The sequence below is a fragment of the Trachypithecus francoisi genome, unplaced genomic scaffold (assembly GCF_009764315.1).
Source record: "Trachypithecus francoisi isolate TF-2019V2 unplaced genomic scaffold, Tfra_2.0 Lachesis_group7, whole genome shotgun sequence".
NCBI classification, from domain to species: Eukaryota; Metazoa; Chordata; class Mammalia; order Primates; family Cercopithecidae; genus Trachypithecus; species Trachypithecus francoisi.
In genome coordinates this window covers 52,156,193-52,180,682 of record NW_022681472.1, presented here as the reverse complement: position 1 = coordinate 52,180,682, position 24,490 = coordinate 52,156,193, and the positions used below count along the sequence as shown (strand labels likewise).

The window sequence follows — 24,490 nt, the reverse complement described above, 5'->3', positions numbered from 1 at the left end:
AAAAAGAAAAGAGAATTTGGGTGGGGTGGAAGAAGGCAGGGACATGCTGCACTTCCAGCTGGTAATGGTATCTCGAGATTTGAGCTGTTAATTGGAAAAATATGAGATGTGGCTTACTTGAACTCCAAGCAGGTGAAGTGAGTTATCCTGGTTATATTAAAGGTGGATTCACTGTGAAGTTAATGAAGCTATGCTCTTGAGTCCCCTCCCTTCCTTTGCATGGGCGTCTTCCAATATCCTGGGAATTAGCCTAGCAATGGGGACACATGGCATTCATTTTTGTGAAATTTCAAGAGTAAGAGCTTTTGATATTATTTTTATTAAAGAACCTCTAGGATTGTGAACCCCAAATGGAGAACCCCACAAAAGCTGAAGTTTGAGTTATACCCATGAACTGACATCCAACGGAGAAAATCATAGCCTTCTTTGGGATTGGGCAAGATCAAAGCAGGTACTGGGGGAGGAGAGTGGATGCCTTGGCACCTGTCCCAGCTCAAGTACTAATGATCAGAAACTGGTCCTCAGTCATTACCTCCAAAGAAGGAAGGTTCTAAGAAACTTGGAAATAAGGTATTTTCTGATTAGCATGCCAACGCAGGGGTTATCAATTTCTACAATTGGTGGAGCTCTTACAAGAAAAAAGTAAGCAATGCCAGGTGCAGGCCCTCAGACACAGCTGAATGTGCCAGCTAAAGAAGTGGAGGTGGCAGGGCCCTACCGCCACATGGAGGCTGAGGGGCACATGGGCCAGAGAACCTTTACAGCATTTCTACAGAATCAGAGGGAACCGGAACAACCCACACCGGAAGTGTCACCTCCAGGGAGGGTTAGTCTGTGCCCTCTGTCCTGCAATCTCACTCTGAGAGCATTTACTGAACACGTGCTGCGTGCCAGGTGCTGGGGATGAACACCCAAGGAGCCTGGAGCCTAGTTGAGATCCGCAACAGGACCGGTATCAAAGAGGTGAATAACAGCACAGGAGAGCACTTCCAAGTGCATCGGGGATAAGGGGAGTTTCACAGAAATAGAGTGTAGAGTGTTTGCACTGAGACTTGAAGCATGAGTGGAGCTTGCCAGGCAGAATGCCAGGGGCAGGCATTCCAGGCAGGAGCCCGGGAGTGTGGTGCACTTCGAGGGCTGTACGGAGGCCCAGTGGTTCCACAGTGCGAAGCATAAGGGAGAAGCATGGAGATATGGGGATCAGCAGGAGCTGATGCTGGACACATAGCTGGGTGGGATCCTGGTGCTCCCTTGAGATGCCAAGGAGTATGGGCTTTATCCTGAATCCCTCTCATTTGGCATCAAGCCCCACTGCTTCTCTCTGTAAGGTCTCTCTGGTTTGTTTCTTCCTCTCCATCCAAAGGCTGCCCTAGTTCAGGTCCTCACCAGCTCCTACCTAGTTTATCACAATTGCCTCTTAATGTTTCCCTGCCTCTAAAGAGGCAGTCAGCGTAACAGTGATAACAGCACATATTTACTGAATAGTCATGACGGGCTGGACACTGTTGTATGTGCTTGTAAAAGATGCATTTGGGATTTCTTCTTAACAACCCTGTGAGGTAGGTATTCTCATTCCCAGTTCCCAGAGGAGGCAACGGAGGCACAGTGATGAAATAACTTGCCCAAAGTTAAACAGCTTGTTAGTGGTAGGGGCAGCATTTGAACCAGAAACATCTAGTGTGTGAGCTAGAGTTCTTACACTATCACATCTCAGGTAAAGGATCAAGATCTGCATTCTAGAAGATTACCTGAGTCACTTAGCTTCTTCAAACCTCTCGTTTCTCTATCTGTAAAATGGGGCAACATCAGTGAAGATCTCGTGAGGAATAAACCAGAAAATCCATGAAAGGCACGAAGGAAGGGGCATAGCACACAGCCTAAGGAAGCGTTAGCTTTGATAGAAACAATTTTGCCAAGGAGGGTAAAAGCATCACATGCCAGTCACATTAGCAACTCAACAGCACAAAGGTGATGTCACTATCCTAGAGTCCTAGTGAAAATAAGATATTAAATATCTTATTAAATATTAAACAATTTATTTGGAAAACCTCAATATTCCTTTTCCCTCTCCCGACTGGAGCAGCTGGACATTAAAGAATTTTTTTAAACAAGATACAACCATTTGCAATATTTAAAAATCAAGGGCTAAAACAGTACAAATGAAAAAGGTTGAGGCAGTGGATCTCACACAAGATATAGACCCTTGTTTCTGTCCTTGGGCCAACTCTCTCATACCCATTTTGGGTGAGATTTCATGAAGCTGGCTGGCTCTGAAGCAGAGCGCCAGAAGTTGTGTTTACACCATTGTTCCAAACCTAAAAGGCAATTCTGCTGCTCGCAGCAATGTCGCCTGAAAAACCCATGACAATACAAGATAATTTACAGGCCAACAATCACATTTTGGAGCATCCATTACTCTAGAACTCTGATTCTGTCATTTCCCTTTGTAAGTTTTCCTTACAAAACTGACTTCAAATACAAGGCTGATGCATCCACTTTTTTATCACTTCCATTTCATAATCTATTAATATAACAGTCAATCACGTGAAAGTGAAAACTGATCACAAGATAGCAGAGACTTCCTGTTGACTGATGTGAGTGCTCATTCAGAGGGTGTTTGGTGATTCTTTCATCTGCCCTGCTCTTTCCGCATTCCAGTGTGTCATCGAGTGTCCTCCAGCTGATGGGTATGCATTTAACAACACTGTCTGCACAAGAGGACACCATCTGGACGAGGGGAAGCCGCTGCTGCTTTCATGTATTTATTTATTTATTATTATTTTTGAGATGGAGTCTCACTCTGTCACCCAGGTTAAAGTGCAGTGGCGTGATTTCAGCTCACTGCAACCTCTGCCTCCTGGGTTCAAGCAATTCTCCTGTCTCAGCCACTTGAGTAGCTGGGACTACAGGCGCACACCACCACACCCACCTATTTTTTTTTTGTATTTTTAGTGGAGACGGGGTTTTACCATATTGGTCAGGCTGGTCTCAAACTCCTTACCTCAGGTGATCCACCTGCCTTGACCTCCCAAAGTGCTGGGATTATAGGCGTAAGCCACCATGCCTGGCTGCCACTGTTGCTTTTAAGCCAACTTTTTATTATTAATTTTTTAAAAATGTGTGTATTTAGGAGGTACGAGTGCAGATTTCATACATGCATGTAGGAAGGAATGGTGAAGCCTGGGCTTTCCATGCACCCATCACCCGAAGTGATACTGTGCCCAACAGGCAATTCCTCAACCCTCCCCCACAACCTTTTGTCTCTAGTGTCTATTATTTCACTCTGTATGTCCATGTACACCCGTTGCTTAATGGGTATTTATTTATTTATTTATTTGAGACGGAGTCACTCTGTCACCCAGGCTGGAGTGCAGTGGTGCGATATTGGCTCACTGCAACTTCCGCCTCCCAGGTTCAAGTGATTCTCCTGCCTCAGCCTCCTGAGTAGCTGGCGTTACCGGCACCTGCTACCATGGCTGGCTAATGTTTTGTATTTTTAGTAGAGATGGGGTTTCACCATGTTGGCCAGGCTGGTCTTGAACTCCTGACCTCAAGTGGTCCACTCGCCTCGGCTTCCCAAAGTGCAAGAATTACAGGCGTGAGCCACCACGCCTGGCCAAGGGTACTTATAAGTGAGAACAAGATGCATACTTTTTTTTTTTTAATGGATAATGGTGTTGGGCTTATCTCCTTTCTGTTGAAATTCCTTAGATGTACATAAAGAGAAACTCTTTGGCAGACACACAGTATTGATGAATGGACCTGCAGCTGAGGTGATCTGGGTGGCCAAAGCATAAACATACGTGGATGTTACTGAGAACCACAACGGCCTCTCCTTCATGCCCTATGTGTGGTCTGGCTAGCCTTGCACTCAAGCTAAGCCTGGCATTTTGTGACTCAAATGCAGTCCAGAGAAAGCGACAGGAAGACACAAAGGGTGAGTGTGTGAGTGAATAGGTATTTGTGAGATTATGTGTTTCTGTAGGTGGATACATTTACGATTGCACTCAAGCTGAGGCTGGGATTTGGTGACTCAAATGTGGTCCACAGAAAGCGGCAGAAGACACAAAGGGTGAGTGTTGAGTGAATAGGTGTTTGTGAGATTATGTGTTTCTGTGGGTGGATATGTTTGCCATTTCAGGCATCCTATTCTCACGCACACTCCTCCACCGTCAGCATACTTAACTGACCACACCAAGAAAAACACGGCCCTATTCACTTTCATAGATGCTGCGGCAGGCGTGGGCTGTTATAATAGGAGTTTGGGAATTTTGGGCTCTGGGTGTTTTTTCAGCTTTCACCCATCATTTTAAACTGGGACAGGGGAGGGTTTAAGGGGGAAAATGCTGAACACCAGCACAGCAATACCACACATTGGCTTCTGTGGTCTGAGAACAGCAGCAGCAATTCACGCGGTGATTGGCGGCTCTTTCCTACCTCAGCAAAGTGCGGGGCTGCTGCTGCCCAGGGTGTGAAATCTAAGCCAGGCGCTGACCCACCGCTGGAACGGAAACTCAAACCTGCACAGCCTCTTTGCTTTGTGGCTGTCTTTCTTGCTCGTGGCGGCAATCAGAAGTCTGTTCCCAGTTAGGGAGCAGAGCATTGACTGATAAGAGAGACGGGAAGAGAATTTCAAAAATCTTATACGAAAACCTCCTCCTAGAAAGTTAAGGTGGGGTGGGAGGAGGTTGCTAAGTGAGAACATTGGGGGTTATTTTGGGGTGGAGAGACACCAGATCACCAAGGTGGTAAGTATGGAAATGTCACTGTCACCTACCATCCCATCCCCCTCCACGAAGAGTGGCATTTCAAAGTATTTGGCCAGTGAGTCATCAGAAAAATGCTATTTTTTCATTTTGGAAAAACACTGTATCACAGCAGGGCATTTTGCTGTTATCTGTTCTCCCAAGAAATACAGTGGTGGGGGAGGACCCAACCCCTTAGAAATTAAAGCCATATGCATACCATATTAAAAAAATAACCCACCCAGGCCATTCCATTATTGCTGACCATAGGAATTCAGTATTTATAATTTACATTCTTTCCCATACTTTGCTGTTTTTCAGACGTGAAAAGTAGAGGTTTATGGCCTCATCAGATTGTAAATCACATTCCTGAGGGCAGAGGGAGCTGCCACAGGGGAGAGAAATCGCCTTCCAACAGTTTGCAGAATGCATCAAAACACTGGGAAAAGAACCCACGTGGAGTATGGGGACCCTGTTCGAGGGTGGCATCTCAACTGATTTCAGGCCACAGAAACACAGGGATGTCGACGCCGGAGTCTGTCTCCTCACAGGACACAAAAGACAATGAAGGCCAACACCAGTTATTCCGTCCACAGAGCACGCAACCAGCCAACCACCCCCAGAGTCATCTGAAGAGTGGCTTGGAGGTGTGGCCATCTCTAATCAAGCAAGCACCTGAGATCTGAGTCTCCTTCCAAGGAGGCGGAGCAAAGGTGTGGCGGTCACCAGGAAACTAGCTCCTTGCCATCCATTTGCCAGTTCTAGGGCCAGTGAGGATCTGTGGGGCTGTGGTCTGCTGATGGGAGTAAGACATGTGCACAAGAATCCAGGGGAAGAGCCTGGCACAGAGCCTCAGGCTGTGTTGCTCTGGTGGCTCCCCCTCCGGCCCCTCCTGGCCATGCGCTCTGTGTGCAAGCTTGTGTTACTACGGCTGGGCTGCTGGGAGGATTCAGGGACGAGAGGGAAGGGGTGCGGAGAGCCCCACATAGGGGTGTTTTGAAGGCTCCAATCCTCTGAATGCCTCTGTCTGGAAGTCATGTTAGTAGTGGCCCTGGTGAACTCTTATTCCCCTGCTCCTGGTCTGGATTTCATCCACTCTAAGAGAGGTGGAGGATCCCTAACATTTTGAAAGCTGAAGATCTTTGTTAAGCCTTTCCCACGCTGCACTCATAAAATACCTAATCAGTCCATGACGTATGCAGTTGGAGAGATGAGAATGAGCCCAAACAGCCCTTCGTCGGGCGGGTGAGAACAGTCAGGCTTACAGCCCAGATTTCCAGTATGGATTGTTACATAAACCTTGCCTGTAATTTGACTCTCTAATGAAAGCTATTGTGTGTATACTTTAGACACGAAAATGAAGTATTTTGGTTTTTTTAGTCTCAAATGTTAGAAAATCAATTTTCTTTTAAAGACAGACAAACTTCATTTCCTGTGGTTTGTAAAGCCACAAGAGTCTCCTTTACTCAGCATCCAGAAAGGGGCCACACCCTACGCTGGAACACCAGGCTCTGACGCCCCGGGATGACTGCACAGAGGGGCAGGAGGTCGCAGCTCTGAGCAAATCTTCCTGCCACCGCAGGGCACTGTCGGTGCCCACAGTTTGCAGACCCTGGCCAGGGTGATGTCTTGAGCATTCCAGTACCAAAGAAAAACCAGCAATTAACTCCCGGGCACAAGAAGTACTAGCGTGAGCCCAGATCACTTAAAGAGGCTGGGTGGTTGGTTGCATCAGCTGTGAAAGCAAAACCCTGGGGTAAATTCTATGTTCTGAATGATGTTACTGTCCTCACTGGGGTTATGAGAGGGGAAGGGATCTGCCAACACCCTTCTCCTCTCTGTCCAAGAGGACAACAATGCTGGGGCTTAGGAGTCCCTTTTGCCAGGAAAGCGGGCAGGAAGCTTGCTGTCACCCGCCTCCCCAGCCGGGTGTACTGAATATGGAGGTAGAGACCAGGCTTCAACCAGAGTATTATGAGTATCAGAGTATTATTACAAGGGATAAATTCAGCTTAGCCCTGTGAGGCCTTGGAGGTACTTGGACCTGTTGCAAACCCTTGAACACTGTTAGACTGTGACAATGAATATCTCTTTGCAGGAAAAGCAGCTTCAAAATTCCACCTAACAAGCTGCAGGAAAGGGGATATCAGAGTAGACCAAGTCACAGATGAACTTTCTGAAATGGACTAAAGGCATTTTTTAGTGAACATGGAAGAAGAGGAAGATTTTTACAATTCAGCATCCCTATAAACTAAAAAAATTTCACATCCAACTGTTTTTTCTCTTCTTTAGTAGACATCAATGAAATAATTCCTTTAAATTCACAGAAGAAAGCAAAATTGAAAAACCTTATTTATTTAATGCATCAAATACCAAAGTTCAACTAAGGAAACTATTGCAATCTTCACCTGAGATAGGCCCATCATCAGGTTAGAATAAAGTGTGATAAGGGAAATGCTGTAAAAACCTCTTATGGCATAGCAACATGACTGCAGCCCACCAGTCTCAGTCATTACTCATACTGACCCTTGCAAAGAACCAAATCTCTAATATAATCCTGGGAATGTCACACGCATGTGAAGGAAAGAGGTGTACTATGTAATGGAACACTGACAGACAGACATCTTAGCTCTCCTTACAGTTTTTTTTTTTTTTTTTTTTTTTTTGATAGTCTCGCCTGTCGCCCAGGTTGGAGAGTGCAGTGGAGCGATCTCGGCTCACTGGAACCTCCGCCTCCCGAGTTCAAGCAATTCTTCCGTCTCCGTCTTCTGAGTAGCTGGGACAGGCGCCCGCCACCACACTAGCTAATTTCTGTATTTTCAGTAAAGATGGGGTTTCACCATATTGGTCAGGCTCAAACTCCTGACCTCAGGCGATCCACCCACCTCGGCCTCCCAAAGTGTTGGGATTACAGATGTGAGCCCCGCGCCCGGCCAGCTCTCCTTACATCTTGATTTCAATCCTATAAATGGGAAATGGTATGGAGCACTATCTAGTCTACTGTGGGATTTCTAGTTGTCATAACAGTAAGAACCATATAAACAATGCCCACCTGGTAAACATTAGGATGGGCCCAGGAATTCTGCAGCAGTCACTGAGCACATTCCAAAGAGTGTGCATGTTAACCCCCCAGTCCCGTATTTAAAGGGCTCGCTTCAGTCTGGCTGCCCATGGTTACATTTTTTCTTCCCCACCTTGTGTTTAGCCTCCCCTTCTGTGTTCAACCTCCTCCACTTCTCAATGACCCCGAGGGCCTCTGTAAGTGCAGGATTCTACCCGAAACTGTCCCAATTCCAAAGGATGGGCCTTGGCATAAAAAGGCATCACTCCAGGGTGCTACACGGTGGCTTCTGAGGGAAGACCAAGAAGGCTGAACCTGTTGTATTTGGGAACGAATTTTATTTTCTCCTGGGTGAGCACCTTAGGAGTTTACTGTAGAAGCAGAGTCCTAGTGAAAATAAGACTGGCATTGGTAGGATGTCTTAATCATCAAAATGCTTAACAGGTCCATGAAACATCCTAGCATTGCTGTGAGAGTGGTTTGGCCAAGGTTTCTATGAATGGTGAAAACAGACACAAGAAATGTGGGAAGAAGCTTTGGGAAGACCAAGAATGAAAAAAAGGGAAAAGAACCTAACACTCAATGCAATGCTACTTAAGGAAAAAACACATAAACCGTTCTTCATGCTTTCGGTCCAAAACAATGTTGTCTCTTAAGAGGGAGGTTTGCAAACAGAGAACATGAGATAATTTACAATCAAATCATTTCAGATACTGAATGATGATTCTGAAACATGCATTCTATTTCCATCAATGTGAGGTCTATTTCCATACAAATGGTGAAAAAAGTAGACCAAACCCAGCAGTATGGCTTCTAAAAGGAATGGCGGCTGTGGTTCTGGCCAGCCATGGAAAGCACTGGTTTTGTAAGTACTATAGTAAAGCGCTCTTACTGAAGGGAAATAGAAAGTTTCAACTCAAAGAAAGGGCATGGAAAGTATCTGAGGACTTTCCTGGCTGTTTCTTACAAAGCCATGGAGAAAAAATTGTCTCCTGTGCACCCTGCTCTTCACAACGCCACAGTAAAGTCGAATTCACCACCTGCGAAACAGCTGCCTCCTGTAGGCTGGCCTCAGAGGAAGCACACATGCTCCATCAGTTGGGCCAAGGCTACAGGCAGACGAGTGTGAAAGTGTCAGGCCCAGCGCTCCTGGAAAATGAACCCGGAAACACTCAGTGAGGCACCACAGGCACGAGAAAGAAGAGACAGGTGTCCAATGGACACAAGTATGTCATGCTTACAAATACAGAACACAGGATGAAACAAAAGACATTTATTTGCAAAGTACGATCACGTTTAAATTGTACCTATGTTTAAAAATGGCCTCTTTGATGGGTTATAAAAGTGCAGGCAGGTTTTATAAAACACGCACTTTGCCTCTCTTCTATCCTTTTGTGGGAAGCAGGCGGATGCTGGCTGGAGGACATTTGAGAGCTTGGAGCTGAGGCTCATCACGGCCAAACCCCTGACTTGCCAAGGGAGCGGAGCTGCCACTGACGCGTCTCCACTCCCGCAGAATCTCCTATTGAGCCCTGGGCCCCCCGAGGACAGGATGTGACCCTGGCTGGCATGATTCATTCAACCCCTTCATCTCAGAATTCTTTTGTAGAAAAAGAAAAACATGACACTTCTATGGTTAAAGATTTCCTTAAAGAAGAAGAGACATCGAAACGAACCTTTGTGCTCTGTGAAATGAGGGAACAAAAGAGATTACTTTCAGTGAGTTGGTATCTGTAAGCTAATCAACTGGGTACTGGCCTCTTGTTAGAGAAAAAAAAAATCCAACTTGGAAACCATTACCACAGGAAAAAACAATGACTATGTTGTTCATTTCCTGTTGGTCACTTGGGAGGTCTAAGAAGTAGGACATATATATCCATAAGCCCTTTAAAATACACATCTTTTCTTTTTTCTTCTCACTATATAAAACACATATATACTGTCCTAAAGTCACTTGAAAAACACACTGACTGCTTACAATCAATGGAAGATACCAGTAGGATGCAAGAAAATGAGCATTTTACAGACAGACCTTTGATAGGCTTTAACGTGAATTGTTTTATTTAAAACAGGGATCCATCAGAGGTGGTGAACTATCAGGGTCAAGGTTCTAGAGCATGGCACGGATGAAAGGTAATACTCACCAGCACCTCACATGGGACTCAGTGACAATGTCAGCAACACACCATGGAAGGAGAACAAACTCGATGTAAAAGGCACCTGGCTGGGGAGAAGCTGTGGTGTTCACTGCCTCTCCAGCAGGTTTGCTTTTGTGCACTGTGGGTAAGTCCGGATGAATAACATTGGGAAGGGAATAATCGGAAGCAAGGTTCCTATGCAGGCAGCTACCCTCTCCTGATTGGTGTACACTCGCCATGTGGTGGAAGGTCTTACAGGAGACTGAGGTACCAAACAGGAATGCAACACCTCTCTCCCTTTTCTGCTCTAGAAGGAAGGGGAACCCTTCCCCCAATGTCAATTTCAGCAGCGGCTTCTAAAGGCTGTTAAAAAGCATCCTAACTTAAAAACAAATAACAACAGTAACCAAATAAAAGACAGAAAAGTGGCCTGAACTTAAATCAATCAATGGAAAGGTAGATTCATAAAAATAAAATAAAAACTGGCGACCAGTCCATTAACCATGGGGTTAATGCTTTGTCTGAAGGAAGATGTTTATGCTGCATCCACGATACAGCAGGCGAGGAGCTGCTCTTGGCAACTGGTAATGAATAGCTACCGATTCCCTCCAACACACCGCACTGCTACCGGTGACCGCATGCCAAGTGCTGAAGTTAGAAGAGACCCCACGTTGGCAAAGGCCCCCAGGCGATGAGCTGCCTGACGCGGCCAGGTCTGTGGGAAACAAGACTTACGATCTCAAATAATGACCCCCAAGTGCCCTTGCCTCTTCCTGCTTGCCCTGTGCGCCTCGACCTCCTCACAGGGAGATCCAAATGAGTTCCGTTTCCCTCTCAGTTCTAGGCACTCTGGAACATCTTTGATTAACCAGGGTTTTTCATTTCTTTCCAACGCCATTGGTGACTTTTGACTTGGAATGCCGATTCCTTCTCCTGGAAGAATGGCTTTCATTGTTGCTTGCGTGCTTGGGTGGGCTGTCTTCAGAACCTGGCCAAAGGAATCAGAGCACACCGTCACCCTGGGCTCTGGAGACTGGTGGCTGTCCCTTTCCAGACCGCCCGAGGCTTCCCGGGGAACAGGTTCTTCCCTGATACGTGCACTCCCCCTAGTGGCCTCATTCATGAATGAAGGCGAGGCTCTCCAAGAACTAGTACTGAAGGAGCACACGCCGCGGCGCGGAGTTCAAGGCAACAGCCCCCCAAAGTCTGGGTGGTTCCTAAAGCGTATGTACATCTGCCCTGTGTATGATGGACATGGTCATGATGGTGAGGACCAGAAGTGAGAGCACAAGTGAAACGGAAGCCCAAACGAGGGGCAATTAGAACACACACCATGCGGTGCCCATCCTGCCTTGCAACCCAGGGTTTCCCATCCCTTCACCTGCTCCACACCACCTTCTAAACCCGACGTCGGGAAAGATTCTTGACACTATAAAATCAGAGCTATTTCACGCCCTTTACCACTTGATCTGGAGAATATCTTTACAATTCAGGCCCCTGCTGCCCATGACGGAGGGCACTGGGCAGCCTCTGCCCTCCGGCTGAGCCTGTGTTCAGCCCCTGCTTGGCCTAGGGGCCAAGCCAAAGGGTTCTCTGCCCCAGGGCTCTGATCCAGCCCCATAGGAAATCGCCACCTGAGGCTGCCAACAAAAAAAAGTTACCAGAGTTACTGTCTCCACTGTAAGTAGTATTTGGCTTAGACTAAGAGATTCTTTCCCCACTCAGAAGACTTCTGTTTTTGTTTGTTTTCTTTTTTTATTATTCCATCTAGTAAATACATCTCTACTACTGCTTAATTCTTTTCAGTGGAGAACCTGTGAGTGCCAAGGTTGTTTGTAAGGGCATGGTTCTAAATAAGATACCTGGGGAGCTCCTCTGCCCATCTCTATCAGATTTCACAACGGGTCGCTCACTGATCAATTCTGTGATTCAGGAGAAATTCCCCAAAAGGGCAGCCAGCAACTCAGCAAACTGTATGTTAGTATCTCCCCTGGGAGATCTTTAATGAGCCTGATGCCAAAAGAACTTCGGAGAATGACTACAACAGAGCGCTTTCTTCTCCATTGGCCCACCGTTTCTCTGAGCAATTTTGTGAGCTAAAATTCAGTCTTTAGTATTTGTAATTTTCTTTCCTCACCCAAGCTTCCCAATCAGCTTATAAGAATTGACAAGGAATTACCGTCCAATGAAGTCACCTCAATGGCATTATTCTACAAGTGTAATTCTTAAAAAATAACCAGGTGGCCCCAAATCTTCCCAAAGCAATCCTTAGAGGCCAGTGGAGGCTCCCTAACTACACAACTGAAATCTCTTACACTGCTCTGCCTCTTGAATAAATGCCATTAAAATGATCCCCCTCTTTTGAAAGGCTTTTCCTCCTGACACACAATTCTTTTTTTTTTTTTTTTTTTTTTTTAAGAGACAGGGTCTTGTTCTGTCTTCCAGGTGGGAGTGCAGTGGTGCAAGCATAGCTCACTGCAGCCTCAAACTCCTGGGCTCAAGTGACCCTCCTATCTCCAACTCCTGAGTAGCTGTAACTACAGGCATGTGCCACCACATCTGGCTAATTTTTTAAGCTTTTTGTAGAGACAGGGTCTTGCTCTGTTGCCCACACGGGTCTCAAATACCTGGCCTCAAATGATCCTGCCATGGCCTCCCAAAGTGCTGGGGTTACAGGCGTGAACCACTGTGCCTGGCCGGATATACAATTCTTCCTGTTCACTCATGATGAAAGCCAAGAGGAAGAACGTTCCCATCAGGGTGCTTGAAACAGTGTGGGGCCCTCACGAAGGGCAAAGCTACATGGAGCCTCTTCTTACAAACCAAGTTTTTCACTCAGATCCCGTGAGCATTTTGCATGTTTCTTTTTCTTTTTTCTTTTCTTTTCTTTTCTTTTTTTTGAGACAGAATCTCACTCTGCTGCTCAGGCTGGAGTGCAGTGGCATGATCTCAGCTCACAGCAACCTCCACCTTCTGGGTTCATGCGATTCTCCTGGCTCAGTCTCCTGAGTAGCTGGGACTACAGGCGCCTGCCACCACACCCACCTAATTTCTGTATTTTTTTGTAGAGACTGGGTGTCACCATGTTGGTCAGGCTGGTCTCGAACTCCTGACCTCAAATGATCTGCCCGCCTCAGCCTCCCAAAGTGTTAGGATTACAGGTGTGAGCCACCATGCCTGGCCACTGCATGCTTCTTAATAAGTGACAGGAGACATTTGACGGGCAGGCCTGAGACCCTTCAAGGGTTAGGGTTACACAAAGAATAAGTAATAATTCCACATCTCAAGGACCCAGTAAAATTTTTTTTTTTTTTTTTTTTGAGACAGAGTCTCGCTCTGTCACCCAGGCTGGAGTGCAGTGGCGCGATCTCGGCTCACTGCAAGCTCCGCCTCCCGGGTTCACGCCATTCTCCTGCCTCAGCCTCCTGAGTAGCTGGGACTACAGGCGCCCGCCACCGCGCCTGGCTAATATTTTTGTATTTTTAGTAGAGACGGGGTTTCACCGTGGTCTCAATCTCCTGACCTTGTGATCCGCCCGCCTCGGCCTCCCAAAGTGCTGGGATTACAGGCGTGAGCCACTGCGCCCGGCCAGGACCCAGTAAAATTTTAAACAACAAACAAGAAGATACCTTTTGTCCCTTTCCTGTGATGCCAGGAGATCTCTGGACTGTAGGTGCCATCTTCACACTCTGAATAGGTCTAGGGAGAGAGACAGGCTTAGTGCAGGAATTTCAGGAACTCCCTGGGAGAAGTGGCAGGGCAAAAAGGTGAGCACGCTGCGTCCCTGCCTCTCCCAGGCTGGGATCATCACTGGCAAGTGACAGAACCTCCCTGTGCTTATGTTTCTCGGCTATAAAAACCAGGTTCTTTCCTCTCCCGGGTGATGCAGAATCAGTCTTCCACAACATGCCTTAAGTTCTTTAGACTGAAGGTGTAAATAAAGGATGAAATTGTTATTTTTACTGAAAAAAAATATTACTGTCTACCAGACTGCCATCATGTCTTAAAGTCATTCATGTCTATTTTCTATTGTGTCCTCATATCTACTAAATGAAGGTCAGGGCAAGCGTTTGCCCAGAAGGGCCATAGGCCAGAACACAGGAAGAGGCCTCCACACAGTTCAAGAGCTGGGGAGAAAACCCAGCTTCCAAAAGCCAGTCCACGGCTTTCCTATCACTTTTTTTTTCCTCCAAACAAACATAACATTTTTTAATCTAACAAAAGTTAGATAAAAATATTGATCTACTGAACAGAGCAGTCACAAGCAGGGCCAGCAACTGCTAGGGAATGAGTTACGACATGCACTTTCTGCAGTGGCAGGACTGGAGGCCCTGACCTCAGTGTTCGCCTCGCCATATCCTTACAGGCATGTGCTCTGAGCTAACCTGCCGAGCCCGGGGTGATTATTTTAAACAAAGGCCATCCTTGCCTCTCCTTCCATACCTTTTCTCGGTGACCATAGTGTTCTGCATACCAAATCATGCCGTACAGACAGAGGAAAGTGGTGAAAGCCTGGAAGAGAAAAACAAATGACGCTGCAGAAAAAAATTCAATTGCCCAGAACTTTGGGATTTCAATGGGAATTAATGCAGGACGGCTCAATGCATTTCTGCTGTCTGGACGCAGGTTACAAAACAGCTGGACATGGCAGAGATCAGACCTCAAGGGGAGGGTGCACACCCAAAGCTTCTAACAACAAGGGTTATGATGAGACCACTGTTACTACCTGCGACTCTACTATCAGAAAGCAAGAAAGACCATTTTCAGATGTGAGATATGGTGGGATGCGTTTTGATAGCTTTGTGGGTTCTGTTGAAGAAGACATAGAGGATTCTATGTTCTAGTTCTGATTTTCAGGGCCCATCCTCTCCTGGTTTCCCCATCACATGAGAGCGCTAAGAGGACTCAGTGTGTCAGCTTCTAGGGGGAAGAGGTCACAACGGCACCTGAGGGCCCGAGGACAAACACTCCCGGGGCAGAGGGTGGGGAGCTCAGTGGGACAGGGCTGCCTTTGCTTTTCCAGGCTTTTGAGTGTCAGTGACCCTACTCTGACCCCAGTTTTTGTTTTTCTTGGTTATATGGATAGGAAAACAAAGAGAAAATCAAGATGCTCTGTAAGGTCCTGAGTAGAATGAGGAGGGTGTGGCCTGTGGGTGCCCAGAGGCAGGGACAACCTCTACTCCACACTTGCCCCACCCACTCGGCCTGCCCCCACACCCTAAATTATACCCTAATTTAAGGAAAGAAAAGCATAGACAAGAATCCAAAGCTTCAAAACATGTCAAAAAAAATCAAAGCTTGGGAAAAGTCTCCGGCTGCCTAGACTGCATACCAAAGGCGGGAGGGAGGGAGGGCCAGCGGGGAGAGCAGGGCCATGAATCTCCCCGGCCTCACATTCCCCACTGCAAGCAAAGCAACCAGAACAAAACAAGGCAACTGCCTGTTCCTTCCGAATTCCTCGCTCTAGAAACCCATTCGCATCAAGCCATCCCGGCTGTTGAGCCTCCATCTCTCCCCCTGCATTTCCTGTGGACACCTGGGCACCTGTCATTTTCCTGGACCCCTATCATCTTGCACCAACAGTGGGGACAGCTGTGAGAGCATGGAGGGACCTTCTCAAGGAAATAATTTTAGTTCTAAGAATCATAACTTTAGATCCAAAAGGTCACCTCAGAGACCATTAACTCCATTGCCTCTCATTTTCCAGAAGAAGAATGAAAGCTCAGAGAGGTGAACATTGGAGCTGGAACTCAGGTCTCTTGAAACCCCTGGATCTGAGTTTAAGGGATGGCTATTGATACAAATACTGGCTTTATGCCTATATAGCTTTATTTCTCCATCCATGTATCCATCCCTGAGGACGAAAAGCATCATGGGAACAGCGAACAGCAGCAACTTCCCCTCTTCACAGCCACAGTCTGGTGGTAGGGTGGGAAGGCAGGGGCTGTGAATTCTCATCATGGCAGCTTGCAGTCTAGCTTTGGCCCAGTTCCTTTATCAGCGACATTTCCTGGTAGCTGCCGGATACACAGTGCCATCCTAGTTCCAAAAAAGAAAGGAGCGCAACACTCCGGCTAGCCATCCTCTTCCGTGCCAGTTACGTGGAAGCAGGAACAGTGGCAGTGTGGAGACAGAATGAGAAGCACAAGCAACGCCACTGGTTCATTTCCTATGAAACCCTCGTGCAAACTGGCATATACCTACAGATTAGGGAATTTTTTTTTTTTTTTTTTTGAGACAGAGTCTCGCTCTGTCGCCCAGGCTGGAGTGCAGTGGCGCAATTTCGGTTCACTGCAAGCTCCGCCTCCCGGGTCATGCCATTCTCCTGCCTCAGCCTCCGAGTAGCTGGGACTACAGGCACCCGCCACCACGCCCGGCTAATTTTTAGTAGAGACGGGTTTTTCATCTCTACCAGTATGGTTTCGATCTCCTGACCTCGTGATCCGCCTGCCTCGGCCTCCCAAAGGGATTTTTTAAAAAGCTCATATCCATCAAAAAATTAGGCCACGAATGAATACATTAAAACTACAAAGTGAAAATGACTTCCAACCTTTAACATACTCTAATGCTTGCCCAGATTTCTTATATATACTAACGTTAAGTGTGTCATTTTCATGGCATGGAAAGAGTGGGAAGGACTAGAAATGATTTGCAGAGTGTAAGCCTGTGTATGCGTTAGGCCCCTTACAAAGAGCAAAACAGGACATTCTGGGTTTCACACAGCGGGTAGGGGGGTTAGGTTCCACCTCCCCAAACCAGAGGGCTGTGGGGAGGCGGGTCCCTCCACTAGAAGTGTCATTGCAAACTCTGACCACCAGAGGGCAGGCACGCGTGACTCTTCCCTTCCCCAGCCCCAGGCCCAATAGGACAGGCAGTGGCAGCTGCCGCTCCCTCCAGCGGCAAACGGCAGGCAAGTGGAGAACGACAGGTGCTTATCCTCACAATCGTCACACAGAGGGTCTGTTGTGATTGCCAAATCTACTTCACCTGCGTACAAAGAGGCCCATTTTACACTTGTCCCAGGAAACGGAAGCCGGTAATTTACAGGTTGCAATCACACCTGTGGAAATCTAGGTACGTACCCACTGAAAATGTCAAGGCTCAGATTTAAAATAGCAATTGCACAAGTCGTTTAAAGAAAGGGCGGGGGAGCGAGAAGAAACTACATGGGATGACAGCCAGGCTGTCCAGGACCACGGGGGCTGGTGGCAACGAGGGCGCAGGACCCCAGCTTGGCTTCTATCTACATTATGGTAATGAGCATTCAAATTAATGACAGCCGAGCAGACAACCATGCTCCTGGAAAAGCTTACTAACCAGCACCCGGGATCTTTGCTTCTGCATTAATCTCAAGCTCCTCCGTGTGCATTCTCTTACCAGGCCAGGGGAGTAATTAGGGGCTTTGCTTCTCTGAGTGGTGCAGAAGTCATAGTGTAACTTGAAGCTCTCTTATTTAATAATGTTCGCCTCTACTCCTAAGTCTGAGATCAATCTTGCTCTTTATAATAAAGGTCAGGAATATTAAAAGTGCCAGGACCTTGTTTCTGTTCTTCTTTAAAGGGAGGCAGTGGAGACCCCTAATCATCCCGTCTCAGGGCCTCTTTTCAGGCCAGGTCCATCTCTCATGTCTCATCACTGGTAAGTCTAATCAGAGATTCTGCTTGTCTTCAAAATCCTGCTCATCGTCCCCGGCCTGACCTCTTATTAAGGAATCCCAGCCTCAGTCAGCTCCTCTCCCAGAGGCATGTTTCCCTAGCTCATAACCTAATTCCAGGACTCCAACCACGCCCTCCACATGGGCTCCTCCCAAGTATTTTATTTCCACCAACGTGGAAATAAATCTTTCCAGTGTTACTGATAGATTAGAATTTCCCATCAAACAGGACACTTCCACCTGTAAATTCTAAAGGTTCCTCAAACCCAAATCCCCTGAACCAAATTCACGATCTCCTTTCAATGGGCTTCTCCTATATCCTCCAATCTGTCACTAACACTGGTGGCCACCCAGTGGCACTAATTAGAACCTTTGGAGTGGCACTCAAGTGCCTCCCAGCTATCACAAGAGGAACGGCATCCTGTTGAGCAGATTCCTTAAACAACTCTCAGATCCAGCCCTTCCTCTCCAAATTCAATGCCTCTGCCTTGGTTCAGCTTCGGTTACTTGTCAAGTAGGCCTGGCAGCACCTCTGACTGCACCTCCTGCCCCCAACCCATCTTCCCTCTAGACTCTCCCAGCCTCCATGGTGTTTCTCCATGAGACACAGATCAGACCACATTGTTTCCCCACTTAAAAATCACTGGGACTCCAACTACAGCCGCACAAAGCCCTTCCTGAGCTGGGGACCCTGTCCTACTCTTCATCCAACTCGTTCTCTTCACTGTCACTCCTCAAACAGGTCACCACCTTTGTGAGCCGCTGGGCACTCTCACAGCTTCCTGTCTTTGTATGTTTGTCCCCTGGCCACCGGTCACCTGTATGTCGCAAGTCTTTGTCTCTTGAACTCATTCCTTTTTTCTCCACGAAGCTGCCGAGTGCTTCCTATGCACCAGGCACTGTGCTTGAGACAGTGGGGCCAAAAGGATGACTCAACTTATTTTTTCTGAGCAAGGAGTGCAGTGTGGAGAAGACAGATAGAAACAAAACAAATTCCATTGCACTGGGGTTAGAACTGAGAGTTACATACAAAGCGCTACTGGTCCCAAGGAGGGAGCTATCTACTTGCCTTGGAAGTCAGAGCATATTTCATGGGGGGCATATGTTTAAGTTGGTTTTGGAGTATAAGTTTCACCACGTAGATAAGGCAGGGAAAGTCTTTCAGATCAGGCAGAGAAAACAGCCTGCGAAGGGCAAAAGAAGTCTGAAAGGATGACTTGTTTAGGTAACTACCAGCAGACAAGCGCAGCCTGAGAATAGAGTACACGTGGGCAGATGTGATGGCATGCTCCCACTATGAAGGTCCTGAACACACGAGCAGATTGCATATTCACTGGGAAGTTTCATGGTGGGGAGCCTTCTTCCTTCTTGAAGTTTCTTCCTGTGTGGAGGAAGCTTCACTGCTTCCCTCCACCCCTCACTCCTTCCCTGGGGAGGAGTCACACCTTGACTGGTGACTCTAAAGAAGCCAGCATTTCCTAGAAAAGGTGAATTCTCAGTAATGAAGACGCTACTCTGATCCCCATATCTTTCCTCTATCTTGCTTATCTCTTACTTATTTTTTAACTCAGGTGGGGAAAAAGATTGTGTTATTGTGCCCTCTCAAGCCCCCAACCAGAGAGAATGGTTCTTAGCAGGGTAAAGAGACTGAGTTCTGAATCTGGAAGATCATTTTGACAGCAGCAAGGAGAATGGATTTGGAGGGCAGAACGGCACGAAAATGGGTGCTCTGACAGCCGCAGGGGCAGTGGGAATGGAGAGGAGATGGAGTTCAGCTACACTGTCGGATTAACAGAGCTTGGAGACTTGCTGATTCGAAGAGTGATGGAGGACAGGAAGCAGCCTCCAGGTTTTTAGCTGGGGCCTGAGAGGTTGGGGGAAAGCCAGCCATGCACTGCAACCCTTAAAAATCCTGCTCACATATCACCAAGGAGTCTTCACTAACCCCCAGCATGTCTGCTGCTCTAAGTATCCTTTAGCCTTATGCACACCATCTTTTATAGTATTTATCACATATTAACATAATTAATTTGCATGTCTAATTGCCATCTGAACTCACAGATCCTTGGAGGGCAGTGATGAACAGCAGTTCCCTAGAGAGAATGTCTGGGTTGGAGTCCTGGTTCTGCCACTTAACTACCTATGTGACCTTGGGCAAGTTAGTGAGCTTCTTTGTGCCTTCGTTTCCTCATCTATAAAAGAGGGTTAAGAAAATACCTTCCCTCAAAGTGTGAAGATCAAATGTGGAATTCATGAAAGTGCTTAGAATAGTCTCTGGCATATAGTAGGCATCAGTAAATCTTATCATCGTCATCTATCTGTGTGGCTAGAGCTCCAGGCACAGCACGGAGGAGCACTCAGCAACTGTCTGTGAATGAAGCCCGGACTAAGAGGTCTGCACCAAGTGAAGCAGAGGTCAATGGGAGCATAAGAAATGGTGCATGTCCTCAATAAGTTACAATCACACAGACACAAAGGCTACCCATGTAAGGAGATATATTCTAAGTGTCAAATAAGTAACAGAAAGTCTCTAAAACTTAAAGAGAAATTAGAGGGGTCCCTACAGTCTGGGTGACTGCTATGGTTTGAATGTCCTTGCCAAAACTCTCCTTGAAACTTAACTGCCAACTTCACAGTATTAGGAGGTGGGGCCTTTAAGAGGTGATAGGTCACGAGGGCAAAGCCCTCACGAATGGATTCAGGCTGTTATCGTGGGAGTGGGTTCCTGATAAAAAGCATGAGTTTGGCACTTCCCTCTCTGTCTGGTGCACTTGTTTCTGCCTTCTGCCCTTCCACCATGGGATGACCTCACTGGATGCCAGTGCCATGCTTTTGGACTTCCCAACCTCCAAAACCGTGAGTGGAATAAACTTCTTTTCTTTAGAAATTACTTAGTCTGCAGTATTCTGTTATAGCAACAGAAAATGGACTAAGACAGAAAATTGGTACCAAAACGTGGGGGTGGTTACTGTAACAAATATTTGAAAATGTGGAAGCAGTTTTTGAACTGGCTAATGGGTAGAGGCTGAAAGAATTTGGAGGCACAGGCTAGAAAAAGCCTGTATTGCTGTAAAGGGAGCATTAAGGGCGATCCTGGTGACGGCTCAGAAGAAAAGAGGGAAAGCCTCAGTCTTCTTAGAGATTACTTAAGTGTTCATGACCAGAATGCTGGTAGCAATATGAACAGTTTCAAGGCCATTCTGATGAGGTTTCAAATGGAAATGAGGAGCAAGGATTGGAAAGCGCAGTAAAGGGCATCCTTGTCATACAGTAGCAAAGACGTTGGCTGAATTGTGTCCATGCCTGAAGGTTTTCTGGAATGTGCAACCTAAGAGCAATGAACTAGGATATCTGGTGGAAGACAGCCAAGCAGCAAAGCATTCGGGCTACTGTGTGGCTACTTCTGACTGCATACAATGAAATTCGAGAGGAAATAAATGACTTAAAGATAATTTATAATTAAAAGGGAAGCAGAATGGAATAATCTGGAATATTCAAAGCCTGGCCATGTAAAGAGTGAAAAAGCATATTCCAAACACTAAGGGTAAGGCCACATGACTCTTAAAGAGATTACCACGGGAAAAAGAAACCAGGTGCTATTCATCAAGAAAATGGGAGGAAGACCCCTGAAAGCAAAAGCATTTCAGAGATCTTCGAGGCTGCCCCTCCCATCACAGACCCAGAGCTCTAAGAGGGCAGAATGGTTTTTGGTTACAGGCCTGGGGAGCCCTCCACGGGCTCACTGACCAGGGCTACCTAGGGACTCTACTCCCACATTCTAGCAGAGCGCTCCTTGGCTGCCTTAGCTGTGGCTCAAGTGGGCCTTGGTATGGCTTGGGCTACCACTCTGGGAGGGATAAGCTATAAACCGTGGTGGTGTCCATGTGGTGTTAATTCTGCAGGCATGCAAAATCCAAGAGCTGTGGAGGACATGGCTTCCTCCACCTAGATTTCAAAGGATGCAGCGAACTACCTAGAAGACTAGGCAAAAACCCGCCACAGGGGCAGTGCCACTGCAGAAAGTCACTACTAGGGCAATGCCAAGGAGAAATGTGGGGTTGGAGCCACCAGAGAGAAGCAGTGGCAGCAGGGTCATCCCCAACACCACAGAACTGTAGGGTCGCCAGTGTGCAACTCCTGCCTGGAAGAACGGAAGCACAGGCCGAACCCTGCACAGCCACAGGGGTGGAGCTGCCGGGCCTGGGGGCCCAACTCCTGCCCCAGGCCAGGATGCCGAACATGGAGTCAAAGGAGACTGTTCTCCAGCTTTAAGATGTAATGTTTCCCTGTTGGGTTCTGGACTTACTTGGGACTGCTTATCCCTTTCTTCTTGCCTATTTCTCCCTTCTGGATTTGCAATGTCTATCCTATGCCTGTCCCACTATTGTATTGTGGAAGTAGATGACCTGTTTGATTTCACACACTCACGGCTGGCATAGTTCTACTTGGCTGTGGCTCAAGTGGACCTTGGTGTGGCTTGGGCTACCACTCTGGAAGGTATAGGCCAGAAACTGTGGTGGTGTCCATGTGGGATTAATTCACCTCAGGATGAACTGTGCCTTGACTGTCACTCAGATCTGATTTAGATGAGACTCTGAACTTTGGAGTTGATGCTGGGCCAAGTTAAGACTTTTGGGACCACTAGCATGAAATCAATGTATTTTGTAAGTTAGAAGCAGGGGTGAGGGGTGGAATGCTATGGCTCGAATGTCCCTGCCAAAACTCATGTTGAAACTTAGCTGTCAATGTAATAATATTGGGAGGTGGGGCCTTTAAAACATGATTAGATCATGAGGAGTGCACCCCATAAATGGATTGATGCTATTATTGCAGGAGTGGGATTGTTATCACAGGAGTGTGTTAGTGATTGTGAGAATGGGTTCCTGATAAGAAGGGTGAGTCCAGCCCACCTCCTGCTGTCTTACATGCTCACTTCCACCTTCTGCCCTTCCATCATGGGGTGACCCTTGCCAGATACTGGTACCATGCTCTTGGACTTCCCAGCTGTTAGAACCGTGAGCCAAATAAAGTACTGTGATTTAATTTCTCTGTAAACTACCAAGCCCATGGTATTCTGTTGTAGCAACAGAAAATGGACTAAGACAGGGACCAGAGAGGACTGCCTGGGTAGATGGCCTGAGAAGACCTTTCTGGTCACTGCTGCCTGGGGGGCAGTGGTCGGGAGGCAGCTGGGAGGTCTGTGATTTGCTGTGGTGAGGAGGGTTGTCTGTCTTGTCTTGGGAGTACTGCCTATCTTACCCTCCCTGTGGGCAGGTGGTTCTCTGGTACCCAGTGAAGACGGCACCCACCTCTGCCCCCTGCAGTCAGGTCCTATTACAATTCAGACTTGAGGTGCACAGGCCAGAGATATATCTGAGAGAAGCACGGTGAAAATCTCCGGACACTTCTGACACATTTCCCTAACCAATTCCTTACATTTAGTCTCACTGACATGGAAAAATATACTTGGGCATTAATTCTGTAGTTTAAATACAAAGGAGATCATTATTCCCTTCTATTGTTCAAGATGAAACAGGACAGAACAGGCTCACTGTGCCTTGGCACAGTTAGGATTTCTAACAAGTAACCCTAAAAATAGATCCCGTTAAAGGCGATAAACGACACATTAAAAATACAAAGGTTAGTCTTGCCAAAAAAGAGAAAAGAAAAGAAAAAATTAGACCCAAATGTGATTAAGCCTCTAGATCCAATTACCGACTTACAGAAAATACAGAGGACAAAGACATATGTTAAATTACAAGATAGGATAAAAATAAGTCAAATCTAGACTGTGGGAAAATCTATAGGACAAAAGAGCTGCTTTCTTCAACTGATAAATTTCGAGGGAAAGAGGGTTAGCCATAGAAGGAAAACCTATGGATTAAGAGACTTAAAAGGCATGCCAGCCAATCACGATGGGTGAATGTGGATTCAAATACATTGTTAAGCAAATACAAGCTTTAAGAAAAAGATAGTAATTTGAACACTGATTAGGTACTTGATGATATTAAGGAATTACTGTTAATTCTTTTTCAGATATGATAATGGTAGAGTGGTTGCATTAAACCTAAAAAGCATCCTGAGCTTCTTTTAGTGATCCATCCTGAAATATTAAAGGTGGATTCGTTCCAAAATAAGTTAGGGGTTGGGGCCATGAGTACAACATAAGAGGAAACACAATTGGCCCTGAGTTAATAACCGATGGGTTCATGAGGGGCCATCTATTCTCTCTACTTGCACATGGCTGAAATGTTCTATGATTATTTAGAAAGCCCAATACATTTTCTAGGCTAAGTGAAAAATCTTAAGCTTAAATATAAAATAAGAACTTTTCTTCAAAATTATAACTTCAAATATTTAAATGAAGAATGGCAGTCACAAAATGTGTAACTGGGTACTATCTTACTTCATTTGAAAGGTGAGGGAAGAGCCCCAGGGCAAAAGAACCAGGGCTCAGGCCGGCGTCCCTCCGGGCTCTTCCCTTCAGAGTGGAAGGTTATATCCAGACTTGGGTTATAACATGGGCCTGGAAGGCAGAAATTGCAGGATTGAATTATCTTCCGAAACATATTTTATTGCCTATGAATCACCATATGTCCTTTTATTTATAAATCCATGTGCAATGATATGTATGTTAAGATGTATACATCATGATGATGAGAAAGCAAAGTGCACTGTGATCTTCCTTGTCCCTTCATGGCAGTCCCTAAATGTGTAGCCCGTGTAGACAGATTCCCATGAATGAAGTAAATGCACGTGGGGTGTACCTGACGAGGGCATTGGACTGTAACCTGCTCAGGTGACTCATTTCAGATACTGTGTAGATGTGTCTTATTCTTGAAATTAGGCTGGTGGCCAGTCTCAGACAATTACAACAGAACATCTTTTTATG

General features: G+C 46.5%; 1 protein-coding gene across 3 annotated transcripts in view; it reads right to left on the bottom strand.

The window, feature by feature from the left end:
* The window catches only part of PTDSS1 (phosphatidylserine synthase 1), a 104,332-nt gene that overhangs the window by 22,316 nt on the left and 57,526 nt on the right, over positions 1–24,490 (bottom strand). For 2 of the 3 annotated variants that reach the window (XM_033203210.1, XM_033203212.1), the window contains 3 exons: positions 14,388–14,456; positions 13,574–13,643; positions 9,840–10,932 (listed from right to left, as the gene is read on the bottom strand). The exons of the other annotated variant lie outside the window; for it this stretch is intronic. In XM_033203210.1, coding sequence (XP_033059101.1) covers positions 10,823–10,932; positions 13,574–13,643; positions 14,388–14,456 — 249 coding nt within the window. In that variant the 3' untranslated portion in view covers positions 9,840–10,822. Of the gene's footprint in view, positions 1–9,839; positions 10,933–13,573; positions 13,644–14,387; positions 14,457–24,490 lie in introns of those variants that run through there. 3 annotated transcript variants of the gene reach the window in all.